Source organism: Anser brachyrhynchus, assembly GCF_964034855.1.
Source record: "Anser brachyrhynchus genome assembly, chromosome: 31".
In the NCBI taxonomy this organism is placed as follows: domain Eukaryota; kingdom Metazoa; phylum Chordata; class Aves; order Anseriformes; family Anatidae; genus Anser; species Anser brachyrhynchus.
Genome location: NC_137724.1, coordinates 812,067 through 833,424, shown reverse-complemented (window position 1 = coordinate 833,424; position 21,358 = coordinate 812,067). Strand labels below are relative to the sequence as shown.

General features: G+C 50.5%; 2 protein-coding genes and 1 long non-coding RNA gene across 3 annotated transcripts in view; all 3 read left to right on the top strand.

Moving 5' to 3' along the window:
* LOC308184368 overlaps positions 1-21,358 on the top strand; it is a 342,195-nt gene that overhangs the window by 62,189 nt on the left and 258,648 nt on the right. The gene's annotated exons all lie outside the window — the stretch shown is intronic.
* LOC308184345 (olfactory receptor 14A16-like) overlaps positions 1-21,358 on the top strand; it is a 216,742-nt gene that overhangs the window by 13,088 nt on the left and 182,296 nt on the right. The window lies entirely within an intron of this gene.
* Positions 14,820-20,996, top strand: LOC308184332 (olfactory receptor 14I1-like). The gene has a single exon (XM_080571385.1). It carries the CDS (start codon positions 17,707-17,709, stop codon positions 18,739-18,741), a length of 1,035 nt encoding a protein of 344 aa, XP_080427511.1. The 5' UTR covers positions 14,820-17,706; the 3' UTR covers positions 18,742-20,996.

Here is a 21,358-nt window from a genome sequence, read left to right as displayed (position 1 = left end):
CAGCCAGCACAATGGGGAAGGGTGGGGGCTTTCCTCTCCCAGTCCAGGGCACCTCCTCAGGGTTGGCTGCTCCAGCTTCAGGGCCGGGCTAGGTGCGCTCCCACTGGGCTTTCCCCAGGGACAAGGGACACCAGCAGTGACAGAGCCAGCTCAGAGTGCAACTTGACACACAGAGCCATGTTCTGGTGTCCATTTGTTGCTTCCTGAGGTCACAGCCAGGTCCCTTAGAAGTGTCCTTGTCCCAGAGGAAGGGAACAAGTTCAGTCCTTACCTGAACATGTCACTCCAGCGTCCTCCCTGTGAGAGCAGTAAGATACCTCCCGTCTTATATACGAGCAGTTAGACAGGGCTGTCTCCATGCCATGACATTTAACTTCCTCCATCCAAATGGGGCCAGATCCTTGCCCAAAGTGTGCATCCCGAGGAGCTTCAAGAGCAACCCCACAGCCCAGCTGCCTACAAACCACTGCAGCATCGGACATGTCCCAGTAGTAATGGCACACGGTCCCCCACTGGCCCTGGTGTTTCACCTCCACTCTCCCAGCACAGCGCCTGCCGCCATCCGCCAGCCTCACCTCCACAGCCCCTTCAAACAACAACACAGGAAGGGTCAGGAGAGCTTCGAGCCCCACACTGCGGGTCTGAGATTGTCCCTGGATCAGGCACAGTCACAGCCCCCAGGGTGGGAGCCCTGTCCTGCATGGCCTGTCCCTGGGGTGGTGCGGGGGTCTTTCCTCTCCCCATGGGCTGAAATGGGCTGGGGGTGCCCAGCTTCAGCCCTCTTGCACCATTCACTGCCACACAGCCCTCAGCACCTTCTCCCACACCAGTGGCTCCCTGCCCCTGCCCATGCCCACCTGCATACCACCCCCAGCCCTGCACAGGGCTCCCACTCCTCCCCAGCCCAGGAGCCCCTGAACAGCCCCATGTTCCTTGACCCATACTTCTCCCTGTCCCACTTGCCCCAGGCACCTCCCAAATGTACCAAAAACCCTGGGACTTCCTGTCTGCCCAGGGGGCACAAAGAAAAACTCACAAGGTTCCCCCCACCTGTGTCCCCTCCTCATCCCTGCTGTCAGCCCAGCCTCTAAGCTTGGCCAGGGCCCCCAGGAAGGACACCTCTCTGTCACCTCTGGTGCAGAAGCCACAGTCCCCTTCCATCTGGGGGGCACAACCTGCCCTCCTGGGATCACTGTTTCCCCAAATCCCAGGGGCAGAGAGCAGCACACAACCCCTCCAGGACACCCCACACATAGGCTGTGCCCAGGAGATGGCTGAGGACTGCTGTTACTGTCTGGGCCTTCTCCATCTCCGGAGGGACAGTGCTGGGGAACAAGGGGTCCCAAAAGGGTACACAAGGACACGGTGTCTGGAAATGCAGCCAGGTATGGGCTGCCATAATCATGGGAGCTGTGGAAATGGATTACCCCCTCCCACCCAGAGAGACACAGATTAAAGCACAGGGCTGAGGGACTGAGAACCTTCTGCCTCTCATTTCAGTGGTGCCTGGAAAGCAACCCCACTCCCAGGGGGATCCTGATGACCCCGCTGCTGCTGAGGGGGTCCCAATGACTCCGCTGCTGCCCGCTGGCCCCAGGCTGTGGTACAAAGCACTTACCTCTGCAAGGCTGCACCCAGAGGAGCAGCCACAGCACCCAAGGGGACAGGAGTCCCTCTGTCCCCATCCTGAGGCTCCTGCCCTCACAGCACGGCACTGCTGCTGGAGCTCCTCGGACCCACAAGGCACTGGGGGTGATGATGGGAGGGCAATATATCTGTGCAGATGCTGTCCCAGCTGCAGGAGGAGCCAATCGAAGCAGCAGGCACCTTTTTAGACGTTATCGGCACTTATCTCCCCTCCGACGCAGCCCAGCTCTCCAATGAACTTCTCCAGCGCTCTTCATGACCATATATGAGGGACGGCTCCGCTGCGGGTCTCACGTCACTGCGGTGGGAGATCATCGTGGGGTAGGGCTGGGTGTGGGGGCAGATGGGTCTGACACCCCTTGCAGCCCGCTGTGGGGACCGGGAGCACGGAGCATTTCCTGAGCTGTAGCGTCCAAGAGCCCAAGGTGCGATTGTCCGGCCGTCCCTGCGCCATGGGATCCACGGGGCTGGGCCTGCAGCGGGGCTGTGTCAGGCTGGGAAGGGCCCAGCCCCTGCCCCTGCTACAGCCCCCGCTGTGCTGGCAGCAGCAGCTGGGAAAGGCCCTTGGGCAGGGCCCGAGCCCCATGCCGGGAGCGCTGGCTGGCCCGTCCCTCCCCAGGGAGCCTCCTGTGGGGTCCTGGCAGCAGCCAGAGCTGGTCCAGGGCCTGCCCTGGCAGCAGAGCTGCAGCCCAGAGCCTCAGGCGTCTCCCTGGCTCTCAGCGTGTCACCCAGGGGCCGTTATTCCCCGCGGCGGGTCGGGAGCTGGAGCCTGCCTGCCACTGCAGGTGCACAAACCGCAGCCCACGTGACATGGCGCCCGGGCAGGAAGGCGGTGGTTTCCTCCTGGCCCCGTGCCCAGGCCTGGCCCTGCGCTGCCTCCCAGCCTCCTCGCAGCACCAAGCCTGGCAGGGTTCAAGAACTGCTTGGAATGCTCTCAGACATATAGCTTATTTTATATATATATATATATACATATAATATTTTTAAATAAAGAATATATTTTATAAATACATATATATTTTACATATATATTATTATATTGTATTATTATATTTTATTATTATGGATTATATATTTATAATATATTTAAATTACATATTGTAATATATATTGCTTCTATTATATTATATTATATATAGTATATTATTATTATTATACATATTATATATTAAAATGTTTATTTTTATAAATATACATTTTTATATTTTTAATATTTTTAATATATATTTATAGTTTTTATAGTTTTTTAGATACATCTAGCTTATTTTTTAGTCTGGAGGCTGGAGATGGATTCACTGATCTTCAGTTCTTTCCAGCGTGGGATATTTCATTATTCTGTCCAACCCAGCTCCGGGTGATGCCATAGCATCCTCACCCGCCATGGGCCTGCTCCTGGCCTGTGTTCAGACAGCAATGACCTCACCAACACCTACACAAGTTCTTGGCCTGCTCCAGGCCTGCCAGCTCCTCAGGCACCAGTGACCTCACAGGTACCTGGACAATCCATGGGCCTTGCCCTGACCTATCAGCTAATTGATCACCAGTGAGCTCCCCACAGACCCACACAAGCCATGTGCTTATTCCTGGCCTACTGGCTTCTCAGGCACCAGGGTCCTCACAGCATCTAGCACAGGCCATGTTTGCTCTCAGCCAGTTAGTTACACAGGCACCACCGGCATCCAGATGGCATTCACAGGCCAGGGGCCTGCTCCTGGCCTATCAACTCCTCAGCTGACCATGACCTCATAAGCACATGTTGCCTAATGGAAGGTGTCCCTGCCTGTAGCAGGGGGGGTGTGGACTAGATGGTCACTAGGGTTCTTACAACCCAAACCATTCTGCGATTCTGTGATTCTCTGATATCCGTGCAGCTGATGCATACTCGCCATGGAGGTAGTCAGGCTCCAGTGACCTCCCAAGAACTTATACAGCCATGCACCTGCTCCTGGCCTACTGACTACTCAGCCAAGAGTGGCATCACAAGTCCATTCCCCAGGCATGGGTCTCCTTCCTGCCTGTCGTCTTCTCAGGCACCAGTGACCTCACAAGCTCCTACGAGAGCTGTGGGCCTGCTGCTGGTCTGTCAGCTCCACAGGCACCACTGACCTGAGCACCACATAGACACCTCTTTGCTTTCTGCTCACCTATGAACAAGTGTGATGCACCAGTAGACAGGTGCCTGGGATTTCTGTTGGATGGCAGGAGTAATAAAGCATGGGGTGCCATCACTGACATGACGTCATAAGCTCCCCCAGACCCACACAAGCCATGTGCTTATTCCTGGCCTACAAGCTTCTCAGGCACCAGGGTCCTCACAGCGTCTAGCACAGGCCATGTTTGCTCTTGGCCTGTCAGCTACTCAGGCACCACTGGCCGTCAGAGGAACATTCACCTGCCATGGGCCTGCTCCTGGCCTATCAGATATTCGGCTGACAGTGACCTCATAAGCACAAATGATCTATTGGAAGATGTCAGTATCCATGCCCTTGACAGGGGGTGGGTGCTGATGTTCAGCTGGCTGTTGACCAACATCCCCAGGTGCTTTTCTGCTGGGCAGCTTTCCAGCCACTCTTCCCCAAGCCTATGCTGCTGCATGGGGTTGTTATGATCCAAGTACAGGAGCTGGCACTTAATCATTGTTGAATGTCATGTGATTGGACTCAGTCCATCAATCCAGCCTTTCCATATCCCTCTGCAAACCTTTCCTACCCTCAAGAAGATCAACTGTCCCAACTAACTTGTTATCATCTGCAAATGTACTGAGGGTGCACTTATTTCTCTCATTCAGATCATCCATCAAAATAGTAAACAAAACTGGACCCAGTACTGAGGCCTTGGGAGTGCCACCGGTGACCGTCCACCAACTGGACTGATCGCTCTTCACTCAGACTCTTTAAGCATGGCCTTCCAGACAGTTCTTCAAGCAGCAAACTGTACACTTGTCCAAGCCATGAGAGGCCAGATGGGTTGTCATTCTGCAGGGCTGCTGCTGCTGAGTCCACAAGGAGAAGATGTAGCTCCTTCTTTTATGCTTTTTCTAATGCCCTGTGCTCATTCCTTTCAAACCAACTAAGCATGAATCTGGTGCTTGTGATGAGCTGGTGCTCAGCTCCTGTTCCAGTTACTTGCTAGCATGTATCATCGTCGTTGAGTTTGTACAGCATGGGTATTCTTGCATTCCCTTTTGTCTCTCTTTGCTTGAGTCTGCACTGTCAATGGTAGTTCAGGAAGACTAGAGGAGTGGCTGCTAGGGAAGCACAAGTTTGCATCTGTCATGGTGGGACTTTGGTCAGCATTCACAGTGCAGTGACTCAAGCTGTGACACAGCCAGGAGTTCTGTCCTTTGAGGGAATCACGAAGGTAGTTCCTTCCTGAAGGGCGATGCCATCCTGAGTCCTGTCCTTGCCTGCACAGCATCTGTCAAAGGGTTGAATATCCGTTTCTCCTCAGAAGAAAGGCCCCATCATGAGGGGCTGCCTAGAGCTGGGCTCCTCTCCACAGTTCTGATGCAGTCTCCTCCTGCAGGAACTCTCCCTGGACTGCAGCCTCCTTCAGGCCACATCCACCTGCTCCCACATGGGGTCTTCCATCAGCTGCAGTGTGGAGATCTGCTCCAACATGGTGCGCCACAGGCTGCAGGGGAACTTCTTCTCCAGCACCTGGAACACCACCTCACCCTCTTTCTTCACTGACCTTGGTGTCTGCAGGGTTGTTTTCTCTCACATTTTCTCAGTCTTCTCTCCCAGCTATTCCTGCATGCCATTTTTACCCCTTTCTTTAAAATGCTCTCACAGATGTACAAACAGCATCACTCATTGGCTGAGTTTGGCCAGCAGCATGTCCCTTTTGGAGCCAGCTGGAAGTGGCTCTTCTCTAACAAGGGGCAGCTTCTGGACTCTCCTCACAGACACCAGTCCTGCAGCCCCCCTGCTACAAAACCCTTTCCATGTAAGCCCAATACAACCTGCCACCTTCAAAGTAAAAACAGAGCCCAGACAAGCAGCAGCAGACCCATGAGCAGGCAATGGCAAGGCACTGCTGCTGCTTTGGGGATGCAACAGACGCAAACCCTGGGAGAACTGCTCTGAGGTTTTTTGGCTATTCCCTCCATGGAAGAGATAAGACAAGGAGGGTTTTGGCAGGGGGTGAGCTATTCCTCACTTTTGCTTAGGTGGGAAGTTAGAAATCAGCCCAGGTGTTTGCACCAAACCAAACACACATACACACACCCCAGAGCACCAGGGACTGCACTACCATGGGCCACCTCTGCACACCCGTGCATTTCCCTACAGGACAAAATGGGTGACACACACCTGGCCATTGCAGGACCAAGGGGCCACCACAGAGATACTGTAGCTTGTCTCAGGGCATGTGCTAACCCTGGTCTGGGCTGGAAAGCTCCCCAAAGTGCTCAGTGCAGTATTTCCTGCCTGTGGAGTTCAAGTAATAGTCAAACAAGCTGTGTGGAGTGCCCTGACAATCATCTGCACAGCCATGGGCCTCCTGCTGCTTCCTGATATCGTGAGGCACATCTGACTTCAGCAAAGCATCCCCATCCATCACCTCCTTGAGCCCTGTGACATGTCCAGATCCATGTCACCTCACCTGCCTCCTCCAAGACCAAGAGATTGCTGCAGAACCTCTCAAGCCCTGCCCAGCTTCATGAGGCCAGACTGCTTCAGTTAGGTGACTAGATCATAGGAATGCAGGATTTGAGGATTAGGTGATCAGGTTAGGGTTTAGGGATTAGATCTTGCCTTCCAGGGTTAGTGGTTGGGCAGAGTATTAGAAGGAGGCCTGTGTTTTCTGCTTTTTGGGTTCTAGTCTGTGTCTAGTGTAGAGACTATGTTATTTGTTGGGATTTTCTTCAGGGCTCTGTTGAGGAATCATGTTAAGGCTGGAATTCAATGCTAGGGACGAAAGGCTGAGGAATAGGCTGAGAAATGAGCTATGGTAAGGCCTTGTGGGTTTGGGACTTGGCTAACCCGTGCCAGATGAGGTTTGAGGTTAGGGATAAGAGTAGTGGATTCCTTGCAGAGAGAGGGGTAGCATTTAGATGTAGGGGTAGGGCTTATGGCTACTGCTTAGAAATATTGCCAGGGCTTGACGTGAATATTTTCCTAGTAAGTGTTGCAGCAGCACCAGCCTAACCTGAACCCCTCTCACCTCTTTTAGATCTTTCCTTTCAGTTAGCCAAGCCAATCTTCTCTCCTATAGATTTCCCACCATTATTCTCCCAGCTTTCCCCTGGCCTCCCCAAATGTGTCACCGTGTTGGGGGCAGCTTTCTGATGGCCTTTATGACCTCAGGGGCTCTGCCTCCCTGCTGTTGGCCAGCCAGGTGCTGGGACATGCTCTGTGGGCTCCATGCCTCGCTGACTCACACTGTCCCTGATGATCCCCTGGGCTCTCCTGGCAGCTTCCACTTCCCTCTAGAAAGATGCCTGCCTGCCTTCACACCTACTGCATGCTGTGGACACAGGCTGGTGAAGTCACCATATCCATGGGTGCGGGGCACCAGCAGACAACACCAGGATCAGCCCTCCCTGCTTAAAAGCTGATGCTGGGTGATCAGCTGATCTCATCCCCATGAGCCCACAGAGAAACAAACAAACAAAAAAAACCCACAGGAGCCTCCTTTGAGTTGACTCCTTTGCAATATCCATGAGAGCAGCTTCAGGAGAAGAGCTGAGCCTGAAGGCACTGCCCTCAGCACATCCCCTTTTATGCTGGAGATGCTGGTACAGAGCCATCTGTGTTAGAGAAGTGCCTCTGGCCTGTCCCTGCCTGTGGACACAGGACTGCCCCACAGCAGCACGGTGAGCAAGCCGCAAGAGCAATCAGTCCTCACAGCAACACAAGGGCTCTGAAGGAGAGCGTGGGAGGTGAAAGGGAGAGCAGCTTGGGACAGACCAATCCCTGGGGTTCACTGGCAGTGCTGCTGTGCCAGGAATCTTCTCCCCTTCCATCTCTGCACACAGCCAAGAGCCCCTGCAATTCCACCACAGGTCTCTGTGGAAGGATCTCAGGCAAGCAAGTCACTGCATGGTCCTTCCCTTTATTTAAATACACAGAAAGCCTGGCCCATGATATATACAAAGACCTGGAGTCAAAGAAAAAAGGTACATAAAAAGAAGGAAGGGGATGAACAATTATATTTCTTTGTGGAAAACACTAAGGGAAGTAAAGCAAAGTAAAACTAAACAAATAAATTAATTAATAAGGAAAAAAAACAAAAAACAAACAAACAAACAAACAAACATTTCTAGGTCTCTGCTGAGTAAAATTAAGAAGGCATTCAGTTTATTGCTTCTGAAAAACATCCAGTCATCAGTTTCCAAACTGCATCCTTCAGCTCCTGGTTCCTCATGCTGTAGATGAGGGGGTTCACTGCTGGAGGCACCACCGAGTACAGAACTGCCAGCAAAAGATTCAGGGATGAGGAAGAGATGGAGGGGGGCTTCAGGTAGGTAAATGTGGCAGTACTAAGAAACAGGGAGAAACTAACAGCCAGGGAGTTAACCACATGAGGGAGGCACGTGGAAAAGGCTTTGTGCCGTCCACACACGGACGAAATCCTCAGCACAGCCCTGAAGATTTGCACATAGGACACCGCAAGGAAAACAAAACACCCAAAGGATAAAGAGACACTAACCACAAGAAGCCCGATCTCTCTGAGGTAGGCATCTGAGCAGGAGAGCTTAAGGATCTGTGGAATTTCACAGAACTGGTCCAGGGCATTGCCTTCTCAGAGAGGGAGGGAAATGGTATTGGCAGTGTGCAGCACAGCATAGAGAAAAGTACTGCCCCAGACAGCTGCTGCCATGTTGACACAAGTCCTGCTGTCCATTAATGTCCCGTATTGCAGGGGTTTGCAGATGGCAACGTAGCGGTCACAAGCCATGATTATTAGAAGAAAAAACTCTGCTGAAAGGAAAAAGAAAAAAGAAAAAAATCTGAGCAACACATTCCAAGTAGGAGATGATTCTTGTGTCCCAGAGGAAATTGGCCATGGCTTTGGGGACAGTGGTGGTAATAGTGCCCAGGTCGAGGAGGGCGAGGTTGAGGAGGAAGAAGTACATGGGGGTGTGGAGGCGGTGGTCGCAGGCTACGGCTGTGAGGATGAGGCCGTTGCCCAGGAGGGCAGCCAGGTAGATGCCCAGGAAGAGCCCGAAGTGCAGGAGCTGCAGCTCGTGTGTGTCTGCAAATGGCAGGAGGAGGAACTCATTGGGGAAGCTGCTGTTGGACATTTGCAGCCTCAGGGCATGGTTGCCTGTCCATGGAGGAAAACACACAGACAGTGAGGACAGGGTCTCTGAGCAGAATCCCCTCCGTTTCTCACTGACCATTGCACACTCACTTCCATTCTCCCCTGATCAGGATTGCGTACTTCCAGCTCCTCAGCTAGCACTCCGCCTTGTGCTGGGTGAGTGTACTCTAAGGAAGAAAACTCCCTGCCTGGGGGCTCCTTCACAGGACGCTGTGTCTGAGACTGCTCCTCGGGTGACCTCCACCCTGCTGCCCCAAAGAGCTAACTTACCCAATGGCCCCATACCCCATGCAGGGGATGGCAGGAGGTGCCTGTCTATCCTCTGCAGCAGGCTTTCCCTTTGTAATTCCCTTTCTCCCTGCCCATCTCTGCTGCCTGCAGCCATTCCTACAAGGAGCTGCTTCTCTGTCCCCACGTCTGTGCCCTGCCAGTGCTCACAGAACCCATCCCATCTGCTGTGTGCTCAGCTCTGCCCTGCACCCTCTCAGTGTGTGCAGGTGCTGAAGAGCAGGTCACACAAGCCCTGATAAAACTGGAAAGGTGACACTGCTGCCTTCTGAAGGCTTGCGGGTGCTGAAGGCCCTTTCTGAGTTTCCTCATAAAATTCGAGGTGACAGAAACTCAAAATCTTTCTACTCTGTACAGCTCTGTTTCCATTCCCATCCTGATAAACCAAAGAGAGGTGAAAGTGCAGTTTCTGGACAGCACAGACCATACCAAGCAGCCTCAGCCTTAACCTTCTGTCTGAAGAGTCCCCTCTGACATGGTCTGGGGATGCTGTGGAGCTGTGAGCAACCTGCCCCAGGAAGCCTCTGGGCACCAGCAGGACCCTGCCCTGCCCTGCCCTGACTGGGGGCTTCTTCCACCCACAGCTGCGCCCCACAGCACCCTGGGCATCTCCCTGGGCAGGCTGAGTGCTGAGCCTGGCAGGCGGCAGAGGCCCTGCCCCAGCACACAGCCCCTGGGGCACAGCAGGGACCCTGCTCTGCACCACAGCCCTGGGCACTCCTGCCTGCACCCTGCCTGCACAGCCTGCAGCCAGCCCAGTGAGAAGGAACCCTTCCTGTCCCAATGAAATCTTTAGAAGATAATCATTGGTACAAGGAATATCCCCATTTTCTGCACTAGAGATGCCAGGGCAGCCCCTGTGACAAGTCCTCTCAGCCAAGGGAAGAGGCAGCTATAGAAGTACCCTCTAGGATACTGTATCTGCCTGCCCTCACACAGACACTTACCATGTTAGCTGGGAAGATTTCTCCCGCAGTGAGCTCTCAGCATCCCCCCTCCACACTGCCTTTAACATCTCCCTCCCATCTCTCAGCCGCCCTTTTGCCCCCCCGTTGGCCATGCCCCCAGCCCTGCTGCGCTGTGCAGAGGAGCTGCTCCTGGGCAGAGCTGTCTCTCTGCAGCGCTGCCCGCTTGCCAGGAGCTCCCCTTGGTCCCAGGAGCCCGGCCCAGCTCAGCAGCACAGGGAGCTCTTGACAAGTCCCTGGGCCTCCAGGGGAATCTGCTTTGAAACTCACTGAAGCTACCCCTTATGTTTCTTCCCACACCTGGGGAGCTACACTTACTTCCAGCAGTGCCATTTCTCCTATCAGGAGAAGTTGCATCAAAAAATCACCTTGTCCTCTTTCAGTTTTAGGCAGGACACCCAGACGGTGACTGGCAGGAATCACGTTTTCACAAGCTGAGGCAAGAGATCACAAGGACTCAATTGATAAATATGATTCTGAGTTAATTACGGTAATTGCAGGAGACTGAGAAGAGCAGTGAGTTGTTCAAATGCAAATACCATTTGACATTTGAAGTGACAGAGGTTGTCCAAGTTAGCAGTCATTAGGACTTTAGAGATTGGTAATATAGGTATTTGCATTTTGTCAGTGTATACTGCCTAAAAATGTTGCCTTCCTTTGCACCTTGTCACTAACCTGGGAGCTGTCCGTTGGCAGTTGGCTAAATCCTATAAACCTCCCCTATAACAACTCTCTCTCCTCCCCAAAAGTGGGAGAAAATTAATGAAGAAGGGGTAATTTAGGGACTGTACTTTCTAAAAGGTGTATTATCACTTATTCTGAAGTGACATAGGAGTTACCTGCAGAGAAACAAGCACAGACATGCAAAAGCATTGGACAGCTTGTGGTGGGAATAGCTGAGGGCTCTGGTGTGGCTGGGACCTCCACCAACAGAACTGAGGTCCTTGTCCTCTCAGCTATCTAGGGCTGCCATCTCTTCCACTGAGGACCACCAGAGGAAACCAGCCCCAGGGCCTTGTTGCCTCCTCACCCCCGCACAGAATTTGTGAGGTGTCCAACCACTGTTCTGCACTTGTGTGCTGCTCACCTGGGATCCCCAGTAAAAGTCTTTTATTCTCCTTCCTCACACCCCTTGGGATCTGGGACCCCACAATTTCAGGGTCATGACAGCCAGGGCTGACACGGATCTTCACATCCCTGACCAGCTCTTTCTGGCATGCAGGTATCAGATCCAGTTTTGTATTACCTCTGTTGGACCATCTGGCAGCTGGACCAAGAAGCTATCCCAAGACACTCTAGAAACCACCTGGACTGTTTGCACACAGCTCTGTTCCCCTTCTGGAAAATGGCACGGACGTTAAAAAGCCCTCAGGGAGACCCAGACTCATACATCCAGAGACTTCTTTGGGGTGCTTAACAATGACTATGTCCACTTCCTTGACATGGCTGCAGGTTCTTTTTCTCCCACCATGACAGCACCCTTAGTGACCCCCTCTCTGATTGGCACCCACAAGGGCTCATGGAATGTTTCATAGGTCACATAGAGGAGCTCCATACATCCAAGCAGCTTCAGTGAGGAAATCCAACTCTGGATCATTCCAGCCTGTCTGTCCTGAAGTCCGTACCCACCCACTGAAGGATCCCATAACTGCATGTCCTGTCCCACCATGCCTTGGCAGTGACTCCATGGATGTCAGAAATCACAGGCTGCAGCTTGTTCTGGTCTGTGCTCCTGGCTGAGGGTGTCGGTACATCTTTGGGCTGTCACATCTCAGCTGTGGGACCATGCCAAGCTCTGCCTGCTGTCTGCAGTGACAATGAGAAACAGAGCTGGAACAAGCCGCTCTGGCAAGAGATGGGTTTGCTTTCAGTCTATCTCTGCAGCCCCTGAGGGCTGTTGGTGGTGGTGAAGCTGCTCTCCAAGAATCTCAGGGTACTGCTGAGAGGCATACCCTGAAAATGGTTGGTCTGTAACTTGATGGATATATCAAGGGATAAGTAAAGGATGGAGGAGAGAAAAAACAGGATTTTGAGAGTGTTGGCACATGAGTGGACTGCCCTACATCTACTAAATTAGGAGGCTCTGTCAATTCCCTTGATGATAGAGGGGCCTTACAGAGACATCTTGATAGATTTGAACACTGGTCAGTTGCCTACCGTTTTAAATGTAACAAGAACTAATGCCAGATTGTGCACATCAGACTGTGTATTCCAGGACGTACATGCAGATTGAGGGACAAGTGGATGGAGCATAACCCTGCAGAAGGGGATCTGGGGGCTGTGGCTCATAGAATCATAGAATGATAGAATATCCCGAGTTGGAAGGGACCCATAAGGAGCATCAAGTCCAACTCCTGGCACCACACAGGTCTGCCCAAAATTTTAGACCATGTGACTAAGTGCACAGTCCAATCGCTTCTTAAATTCAGACAGGCTTGGTGCAGTGACTACTTCACTGGGGAGCCTGTTCCAGTGTGCGACCACCCTTCTGGTGAAGAACCTCTTCCTGATGTCCAGCCTAAGCTTCCCCTGCCTCAGCTTCATACCGTTCCCACGGGTCCTGTCACTGGTGATAACAGAGAATAGGTCACCTGCCTCTCCACTCCCCCTCGGGAGGAAGTTGTAGACTGCGATGAGGTCCCCCCTCAGCCTCCTTTTCTCCAGGCTGAACAGGCCTAGTGACCTCAGCCGCTCCTCATACGTCTTACCCTCTAGGCCCTTCACCATCTTCGTCGCCCTCCTCTGGACACTCTCCAACAGTTTAATGTCCTTTTTGTACTGTGGTGCCCAGAACTGCAGTACTCATGGTAAGCTCTGGATGAGTCAACAATGTTCCCTGCAGTGACTATGGTGGAGTTGATCCTGCAGGAGGGCAGCATAGCCAACAAATAGCAAGCTCACAACTCTGGTCTTCAGGAGAGCCGTCTTTGGCTTTTTCAACATCTGCCTGGAAGAACACTGTGGGATAAGGCTCTGGGGAGAAGAACAGTCCAAGAAAGCTGGTGAATAGTCAAGGATCACCTCCTCCAACATCAAGAGCAGTCCATCCCAAGAAAGACGAAATCAGGCAAAAATGGCATGAGGCCTGCATGGATGAACCAGGAGGTTCTGGCCAAACTCCAACACAGAAATTAGCATAGAGACCTCAGAAGGCCTCTAATAACCTGAGAAGAATACAGAGGTCTTGTCTGAGTCTGTAGGGTTGAATGTTGGAAATCTAAAGCCCAGCTCTAAAGGAATTTGGCCAAGGATGTCTAAGAGAGTATGAAGGTGTCCTGGTTTCCGTTAGGATAGAGTTAATTTTCCTCCTAGTAGCTGTAGGGTACTGTGTTTTGGATTAGGATGAGAAGAGCGCTGATAACATGTTTGAATTGTTGCAGAGCAGTGTTTACACTAAGCCAAGGACTTTTCAGCTTCTTGCTCTGTCCTGCCAGCGAGCAGGATAGGGGTGCAGCAGGAGCTGGGAGGGGACACACCCAGGACAGCTGACCCAAACTGGCCAAAGGGGTATTCCATACCATCTGATGTCATGCTAAACAATATATAGGGGTGGCTAGCCAGGGTGGAGGGGCCGGCTCCTCAGGGATAGGCTGGGCATCGGTCAGCGGGTGGTGAGCAATTGCATTGTGCATCACTTGTTTCTTACACATTATTATTATTAATACTATTATCATTATCACTATCATTATTATTTTTATTATTATATTCCTGTCTTAATAAACTGCCTTTATCTCAACTCACAGGCTTCACTTTCCCGTTTCTCTCTCCCATCCCAGAGAGGGAGGGGGGAGGGTGTGTGGTGCTTAGCTGCTGACCGGGTTAAACCACAACAGAAGGGTTTCTAGAAGTGTATAGGTGGCTAAAGAAAGGCTCAGGAATATGTGGACCCACTACTGAATGTGGTCCTGGAACTGCTGACACAGGACAGGGTAAAGGCTGAGGTGCTGAATTCCTTCTTCACCTCAATCCCTACTGTCATGGTTGTCCTTTTGGAATCCCAGGTCATAGAGAACGGGGAAAAGTCAGGTGCAAGGAAGATGTACACTTGGTGGGAGTGGATCAAGTCAGGGCATATTTGACCAAATGACACAAGCCTATGGGACCCGATGGGATTCACCCATGAGAGCAGAAGGAGCTGGCTGGTGTCCTTGCACAGCCACTCTTGGTCATCTTGGACCAATCCTGGTGGCTAGCAGAATGTCCGTCTGTTGTGGTTTAACCCAGTCGGCAGCTGAACACCACACAGCCGTTCACTCATCCACCCCCCTCCCTCTCTGGGATGGGGGAGAAAAATGGGAAAGTGAAGTCTGTGAGTTAAAGACAGTTTATTAAGACAGGATAATAATAATAATAGTATTACTAATAATAACGTGTACGAAACAAGTGATGCACAATGCAATTGCTCACCACCCGCTGACCGATGCCCAGCCTATCCCCAAGCAGCTGCCTCCCCACCCTGGCCAGCCACCCCTATATATTGTTTAGCATGATGTCAGATGGTATGGAATACCCCTTTGGCCACTTTGGGTCAGCTGTCCTGGGTCTGTCCCCTCCCAGCTCCTGCTGCACCCCCAGCCTGCCCGTTGGCAGTACACAGTGAGAAGCTGAAAAGTCCTTGGCTCAGTGTAAGCACTGCTTTGCAACAATTAAAACATCAGCATGTTATCAGCACTCTTCTCATCCTATTCCAAAACATAGCACCCTACCAGCTACTAGGAGGAAAATTATCCTAACTGATACCAGGATAATTTCTCAGTTCAGCCTCAATTTTGTCTTCCAAACAAAGACTTTTGTACCATCTTCTGTCTTCCAAGACTTGGTCACATGTTAAAGGAAAGATGAAAACAAAACAAACACTCTTCAAGACAGATGTTGCGCAGAGGTTCTTCAGGGCAGAGGTGTTTTAGTGCAGAGGGTAACTGGCTTTGAGAGAGTTTAGAAACAGTCATGGACTGTGTCTGCACAGCATCAAGGTTTTCTGTTTCTCATACTGCCCCCACGCCATGTAGTTTGGAGTTGTGCAGGACATTGTGATGGGACACAGCCAGGAGAGCTAACCCAAAGTGTTCAAATTGATGTTCCTCACCATCCAGCACCCCCTGCAGCCTACCATCTGACTACCAAAGGCACACCAAATACATGTCCTGTGGAGAGTGGCTGAGAGAGCTGGGATTAGCCTGAAGAAAAGAAGACTCCAGGAGACATTATTGTGGCCTTCCAATACATAAATGGGGCCTACACACATGTGTAGTGACTAGACTAGACTAGACTAGACTAGACCAGAATAGTTCAGTTGGAAGAGACGCTCAAAGATCATCTAGTCCAACTGCCTGACCTCTCCAGGGGTAAAGAAAAGTTACAGCATATTAATGAGGACAATGTCCAAATGCTTCTTGAACACTGACAGACCTGGGGCAACAACCAGGTCTCAAGGAAGCCTGTTCCGGTGTTTGACCACCCTCACAGTACAGAAAATGTTTCCTGCTGTCCAGTCTGAATATCCCCCGGTGCATCTACGTGCCATTCCCACACATTCTGTGATCAGTTACCAGGGAGAAAAGATCATCACCTCCCTCTCCGCTTGCCCTCCTAAGACAGTGGCTGAGAGCAGTGAGGTCACCCCTCAGCCTTCTTTTCTCCAGACTAGACAACCCAAAGTGTCCTCAGCCTCTCCTCATAGGACATCCCCTGTTACCAATATTCCCCCCTTTCCCTTGGTTTCCCAACTGACAAGGTTCCTGGTCAGATAACCTTGCTGGACGAAACATTTTCTCCGTCTCCCGTGCTCCCACCAGTCAGTGTGACTGACCAGGACTGGCTCCCTCACTGCCTCCTTTATCACTTGTTGGTCAGGTTTGCGTCATCCCTGGTAGTGTCCAAGGTCAGGTTGGTTGGGACCTTGAGCAACCTGATCTAGTGGGAGGTGACTCTACCGATTTCACAGGGACTGGAACTAGACCTTAAGGTCCCTTCTAACCCCAAATATTCTATGATTCTCTGAGCATTCTGGCTAACAATTGGTTGTGTAGTCTGTGTAGACAGAGGGATTTCATTTGCTGTGAAAAAAATTCATTCTCCTGAATGTTAACAAGTGCTTGGAAGAAATGGAATACAACTGTCTGTCAATCTGTGGGTGTCCTAACTAATAAAAGGACAGGAAAAGATGATTCCCATAAGGAACTCCTATTGTGATATAGGAGAAAAGATAACACTGGAAGTAGGTGTCTGTCTCTAGCTGACATAAGGAAGAACAGTGATTGCATCAGTTTGATTCAGAGTTGATTTCCCTGGAGGCCCAGGGACTTGTCAAGAACTCCCTGTGCTGCTGAGCTGGGCTGGGCTCCTGGGCCCAAGGGGAGATCCTGGCAAGCGGGCAGCGCTGCAGAGAGACAGCTCTGCCCAGGAGCAGCTCCTCTGCACAGCGCAGCAGGGCTGGGGGCACTGCGTGCAGGGGACAAGGGCGGCTGAGAGAAGGGAGGGAGATGTTAAAGGCAGCGTGGAGGGGGGCTGCTGAGAGCTCAGTGTTGGAGAAATCTTCCCAGCCCTGAACAGGGTAAGTCTCTGGCTGCAGGGCAGTGCAGCTGTTGTTCCTGGTGCCATCCCCAGATTTGCTGGCAAATCCCATAGCCTATTGGAGCTTTCAGGAGAACTCTCAGAGTTTTTTTCGAATAAGAGGAGAATACAAGTTCCAGAGCAGACCAGTTTTATCTGCCAAAGCTGTCAGAGTTACAGGACGTGAGGGTTCTTTCTCATGTGGCTCGCCGCAGTCTGTGCAGCCGGGGTGCAGGTAGGGGTGCCCAGGGCTGTGGTGCAGAGCAGGGTCCCTGCTGTGCCCCAGGGGCTGTGTGCCGGGGCAGGGCCTCTGCTGCCTGCCAGGCTCAGCTCTCAGCCTGCCCGGGGAGCTGCCCAGGGCGCTGCGGGGAGAAATTTTGGGTGGAAGGAGCCCCCCTAGCAGAGCAGGGCAGGGCAGGGTCCTGCTGCTGGCAGGGGCTGCTGCCTGGGGTAGGCTGCTCACAGCTCCACAGCACCCCCAGGGCATCTCTAGGGGAGATTCTTGAGAGGGAAGACCAACACCTGCAGTACCTGAAGGGAAGGCACTCTTTGAGTTCTCTGCTTTCAGCTTCCTGCTTTGGAGGGCAGTCAGGGGTATGATAATGGTGTTGTCAGGATTGTAGGAGGGTCTGAAACTCATAGAGCATTACACTGAAAGAGATGTGTAGGTCTTTGAGGAACCTCATAACTTCACTCCACACCCTTTAGCCTACAGACAACACCAACACCACCTTCATTGTTTCTTGTGGGATTGTTGGATGGCCTTCTCAGCACTTGTAAATGGGGAGATGTCTCTGGCCAGTGGACGCCTGAGATCCATCTCTGGTGTTCTTTACCGTATACTGTAGGGCAGTACTGACTCCTGCTGAGCCTACAGAGGATCTGCGTGGTCCCTGAGGCACTCTTAGGCAGAGAAACCCAGAGCTCCAGGAAGGAGCAAGTCTTCTTCAGATGAAGATGCAGTGAGGATGCAGTCTTGGTGAGGATGTTTTCTGTGAAATATAGTTTAGTTTTTGCTCAGAGAAGTCTCTGTAACATGTCTCTGTCTTTTCCAACATGGACACGCAACCATGCCCAGAGGCAGCCAATGTCCAACAGCAGCTTCCCCAACGAGTTCCTCCTCCTGCCATTCGCAGACACACACGAGCTGCAGCTCCTGCACTTCGGGCTTTTCCTGGGCATCTACCTGGCTGCCCTCCTGGGCAACGGCCTCATCCTCACAGCCGTAGCCTGCGACCACCGCCTCCACACCCCCATGTACTTCTTCCTCCTCAACCTCGCCCTCATCGACATGGGCTCAGTCTCCACCACTGTTCCTAAAGCCATGGCCAATTTCCTCTGGGACACCAGGGCCATTTCCTATGCAGGCTGTGCTACCCAGGTCTTTTTCTTTGTTGTCTTTGTCGCAGCAGAGTTTTCTCTTCTCACCATCATGGCCTATGACCGCTATGTTGCCATCTGCAAACCCCTGCACTATGGGACAATGGACAGCAGAACTTGTGTCAACATGGCAGCAGCTGCCTGGGGCAGTACTTTTCTCTATGCTGTGCTGCACACTACCAATACCTTTTCCCTCCCCCTCTGCCAAGGCAATGCCCTGGACCAGTTCTTCTGTGAAATTCCCCAGATCCTTAAGCTCTCCTGCTCAGATGCCTACCTCAGAGAGGTTCGGCTTCTTGTGGTTAGTGCCTGTTTACTATTTGGGTGTTTTGCCTTCCTTGTGCTGTCCTATGTGCAGATCTTCAGGGCTGTGCTGAGGATACCCTCGCAGCAGGGACGGCACAAAGCCTTTTCCACATGCCTCCCTCACCTGGCTATCGTCTCCCTGTTTCTTATTACTGTCACATTTGCCTACCTGAAGCCTTCCTCCATCTCTTCCTCTTCCCTGAATCTTTTGCTGGCAGTTCTGTACTCCGTGGTGCCTCCAACTCTTAACCCCCTCATCTACAGCATGAGGAACCAGGTGCTCAAGGATGCAGTGTGGAAACTGATGACGTGGATTTTTTTTCAGTACTCATAAAGATCCCTTCACTCTCCAGTAATGAACCCCAGTACATCCCCTTCCAGGACTGTGTTTTGCTGCTGCTGCTGCTGCTGCTGCTTCTTCTTCTTCTTCTTCTTCTTCTTCTTCTTCTTTCTTCTTCTTCTTCTTCTTCTTCTTCTTCTTCTTCTTCTTCACAACAAACATTTATACTCTTTAGAAACACACATTTGCATAATATACTCGTAATCATCAGTTATCTTCATATTCATTGGATGAATGTATATTCCATCCTCTTTAATCACAGCCCTTTTATTAATCTGATTGGTCCCTTTTTCCGTTACTTAGATACTTTACTGATTACATTGGATTTCAGTGGTATTTAAATTAGTTTCCAAACCATTTATTCACCTAGCAATAATCTCCCAGATACCCCTAATACTTATCCTAACTACTATCTCTAGATCAAAAGAGCATTTATGGTATGCACTTTAGCAGCAATACTGGTTTTACTACTAATACACCTGTTGCCATGTTAACTTTTACCAACACTTCCCCCCTTTGAAATTATTTCACTCCTTCAAGGAGGGCGAATGCTTTCACTAACTGATTAAAATGTCTTGCGCTCAGCATACATCAATAACATAATCAAGAAAATTACAAAGATTAGGATTGTCACAGCATTCCGTAAATCCACTACTTCTGCTTTATGTTGTATTCGTTTTTCTGGCCAGGTTCATTTAATCTGAAATGGATGCCATCTTTAACCTCTGGGTTCCTCAGGTTCTCTCTGAAATCGAAAATTGTCATATGCCGGTGGAGGGTTTTGTGGATGTGGCTCCATGTGCCGAGCAATGGTCTGCATCACTTTCCGGTTCCAGGTTGTCTTCTTCAGGATTAGACTTTTCAGCATTACAAATGTTAACCAAATTAATACCCCTACAATTACCAATATAATTACTGTCTCCAGTAAGGATTTGACCCGATTACTAATATTCCATCTGCTAAAAATTTTGTCCAACCAGCTTGCTGTCATATCTTTCTCTTCCTGTTCTGCATCTCGTTCCATTTGAGCCAGCTGTTCTATGTCATGTTCTACATCAATAGTCACATTTGGAATGTGGATGCAGCAATGGTCAATACGACCTTTTAGAAATCTGTACACTCCATGCAGTATATAAATTCCAAGAAATTCCTAATAGCCTGCTTACGTCTTTAACCACAGATGCAAGAAAGTGCGGTCCCCTATCTGAGGATATTCTTAACGGTACCCAAACCTCGGAATGATTTCCTGTAATAACCATTTTACTGTCTCTTTAGCTTGATTGGTGCAACAGGGAAGGGCCTCTGGCCATCCAGAAAAGGTGTCAACCCCTACTAACAGATACCTATATCCCCTAGTCCTAGGTAACTCTACAAAATCAATTTGCCAGTAATCTCCTGGTTCTATTCCTACTCTCACTCTTCCCATTTCAGCATGTTTTCTTGCTACTGGATTATTTTTCAAACAAATCTCACACTTTGACACTACTGACTTTGCCATTGTTAACATATGTGTAGAGATAATGCTACATTTTAAAAATGTTACCGTTGCCTCTGTGCCCCAGTGACACTCGTTATGTCTTATCTGAAGTATTTCCCGCATCTCCAAAGGGGGTAGTACTACTTGGCCCATAGCGGTTACATACCATCCATCAGAGTTCTTTCAGGCCTTTAGGAGATTTGCTAATTTCTCATCCTCTGATGAGTATCTTGGTTCCTTGGGAAGATTAAGATGAGTGGGGCCTACCTTGAGTGGTACCAGAGCCATCACACTCCACACCTCCCGAGCAATTTGTCGAGCTGCTCGATCTGCCAACCGATTCCCTTCTGATATTTTCGAGGTTCCTCCTTGATGGGCTTTACAGTGTATAATAGCCACTTGTTTTGGTTTTTGTACTGCATTTATTAAATTTAACACGTCCTCTTGATACCTTATGTTGGCCCCTTGTGAGGACAACAGCCCTCTTTCTTTCCATAATGCTCCATGAACATGAACTACTCCAAAGTCATACTTTGAATCTGTCCAAATATTTACCATCTTTTCTTTGCTCAGTTCCAGTGCTCGAGTTAGAGCTATCAGTTCTGCTCGCTGTGCCGATGTTCCAGGTGGTAAAGGTTTTGCTTCAATCAGTGTTTTCAGGGTTGTCACTGCATACCCTGCATATCGTGTTCCATTTTCCACAAAACTACTACCATCAGTAAAAAGCTCCCAGTCATACCTTTCAAGGGGTACATCCTTCAAATCTTCACGGCTAGCATGAGTATGTTCAATTATTTCCACACAATTGTGTTCCAATGGTCCTTCTTCTGGAACAGTTCCTAGAAATACTGCTGGATTTAACAAGTTAGTCATTTTAGAGGTTACATTATCTTGTTCAGTTAATATTGCCTGGTATTTCATCATCCGGCTGGGTGATAACCAGTGGCCCCCCTTTTGCTCCAAAATGGTTGTTACAAAATGTGGTACAAAAACTTCAATATGTTTTCCCAAGGTAAGTTTCCTTGCTTCCTGGATTAAGAGAACTGTTACTGCCACTGCTTGCAAACATGAAGGCCACCCTGCACTTACAGCATCCAATTGTTTGGAAAAGTATCCCACAGGCCTTTACCAGCT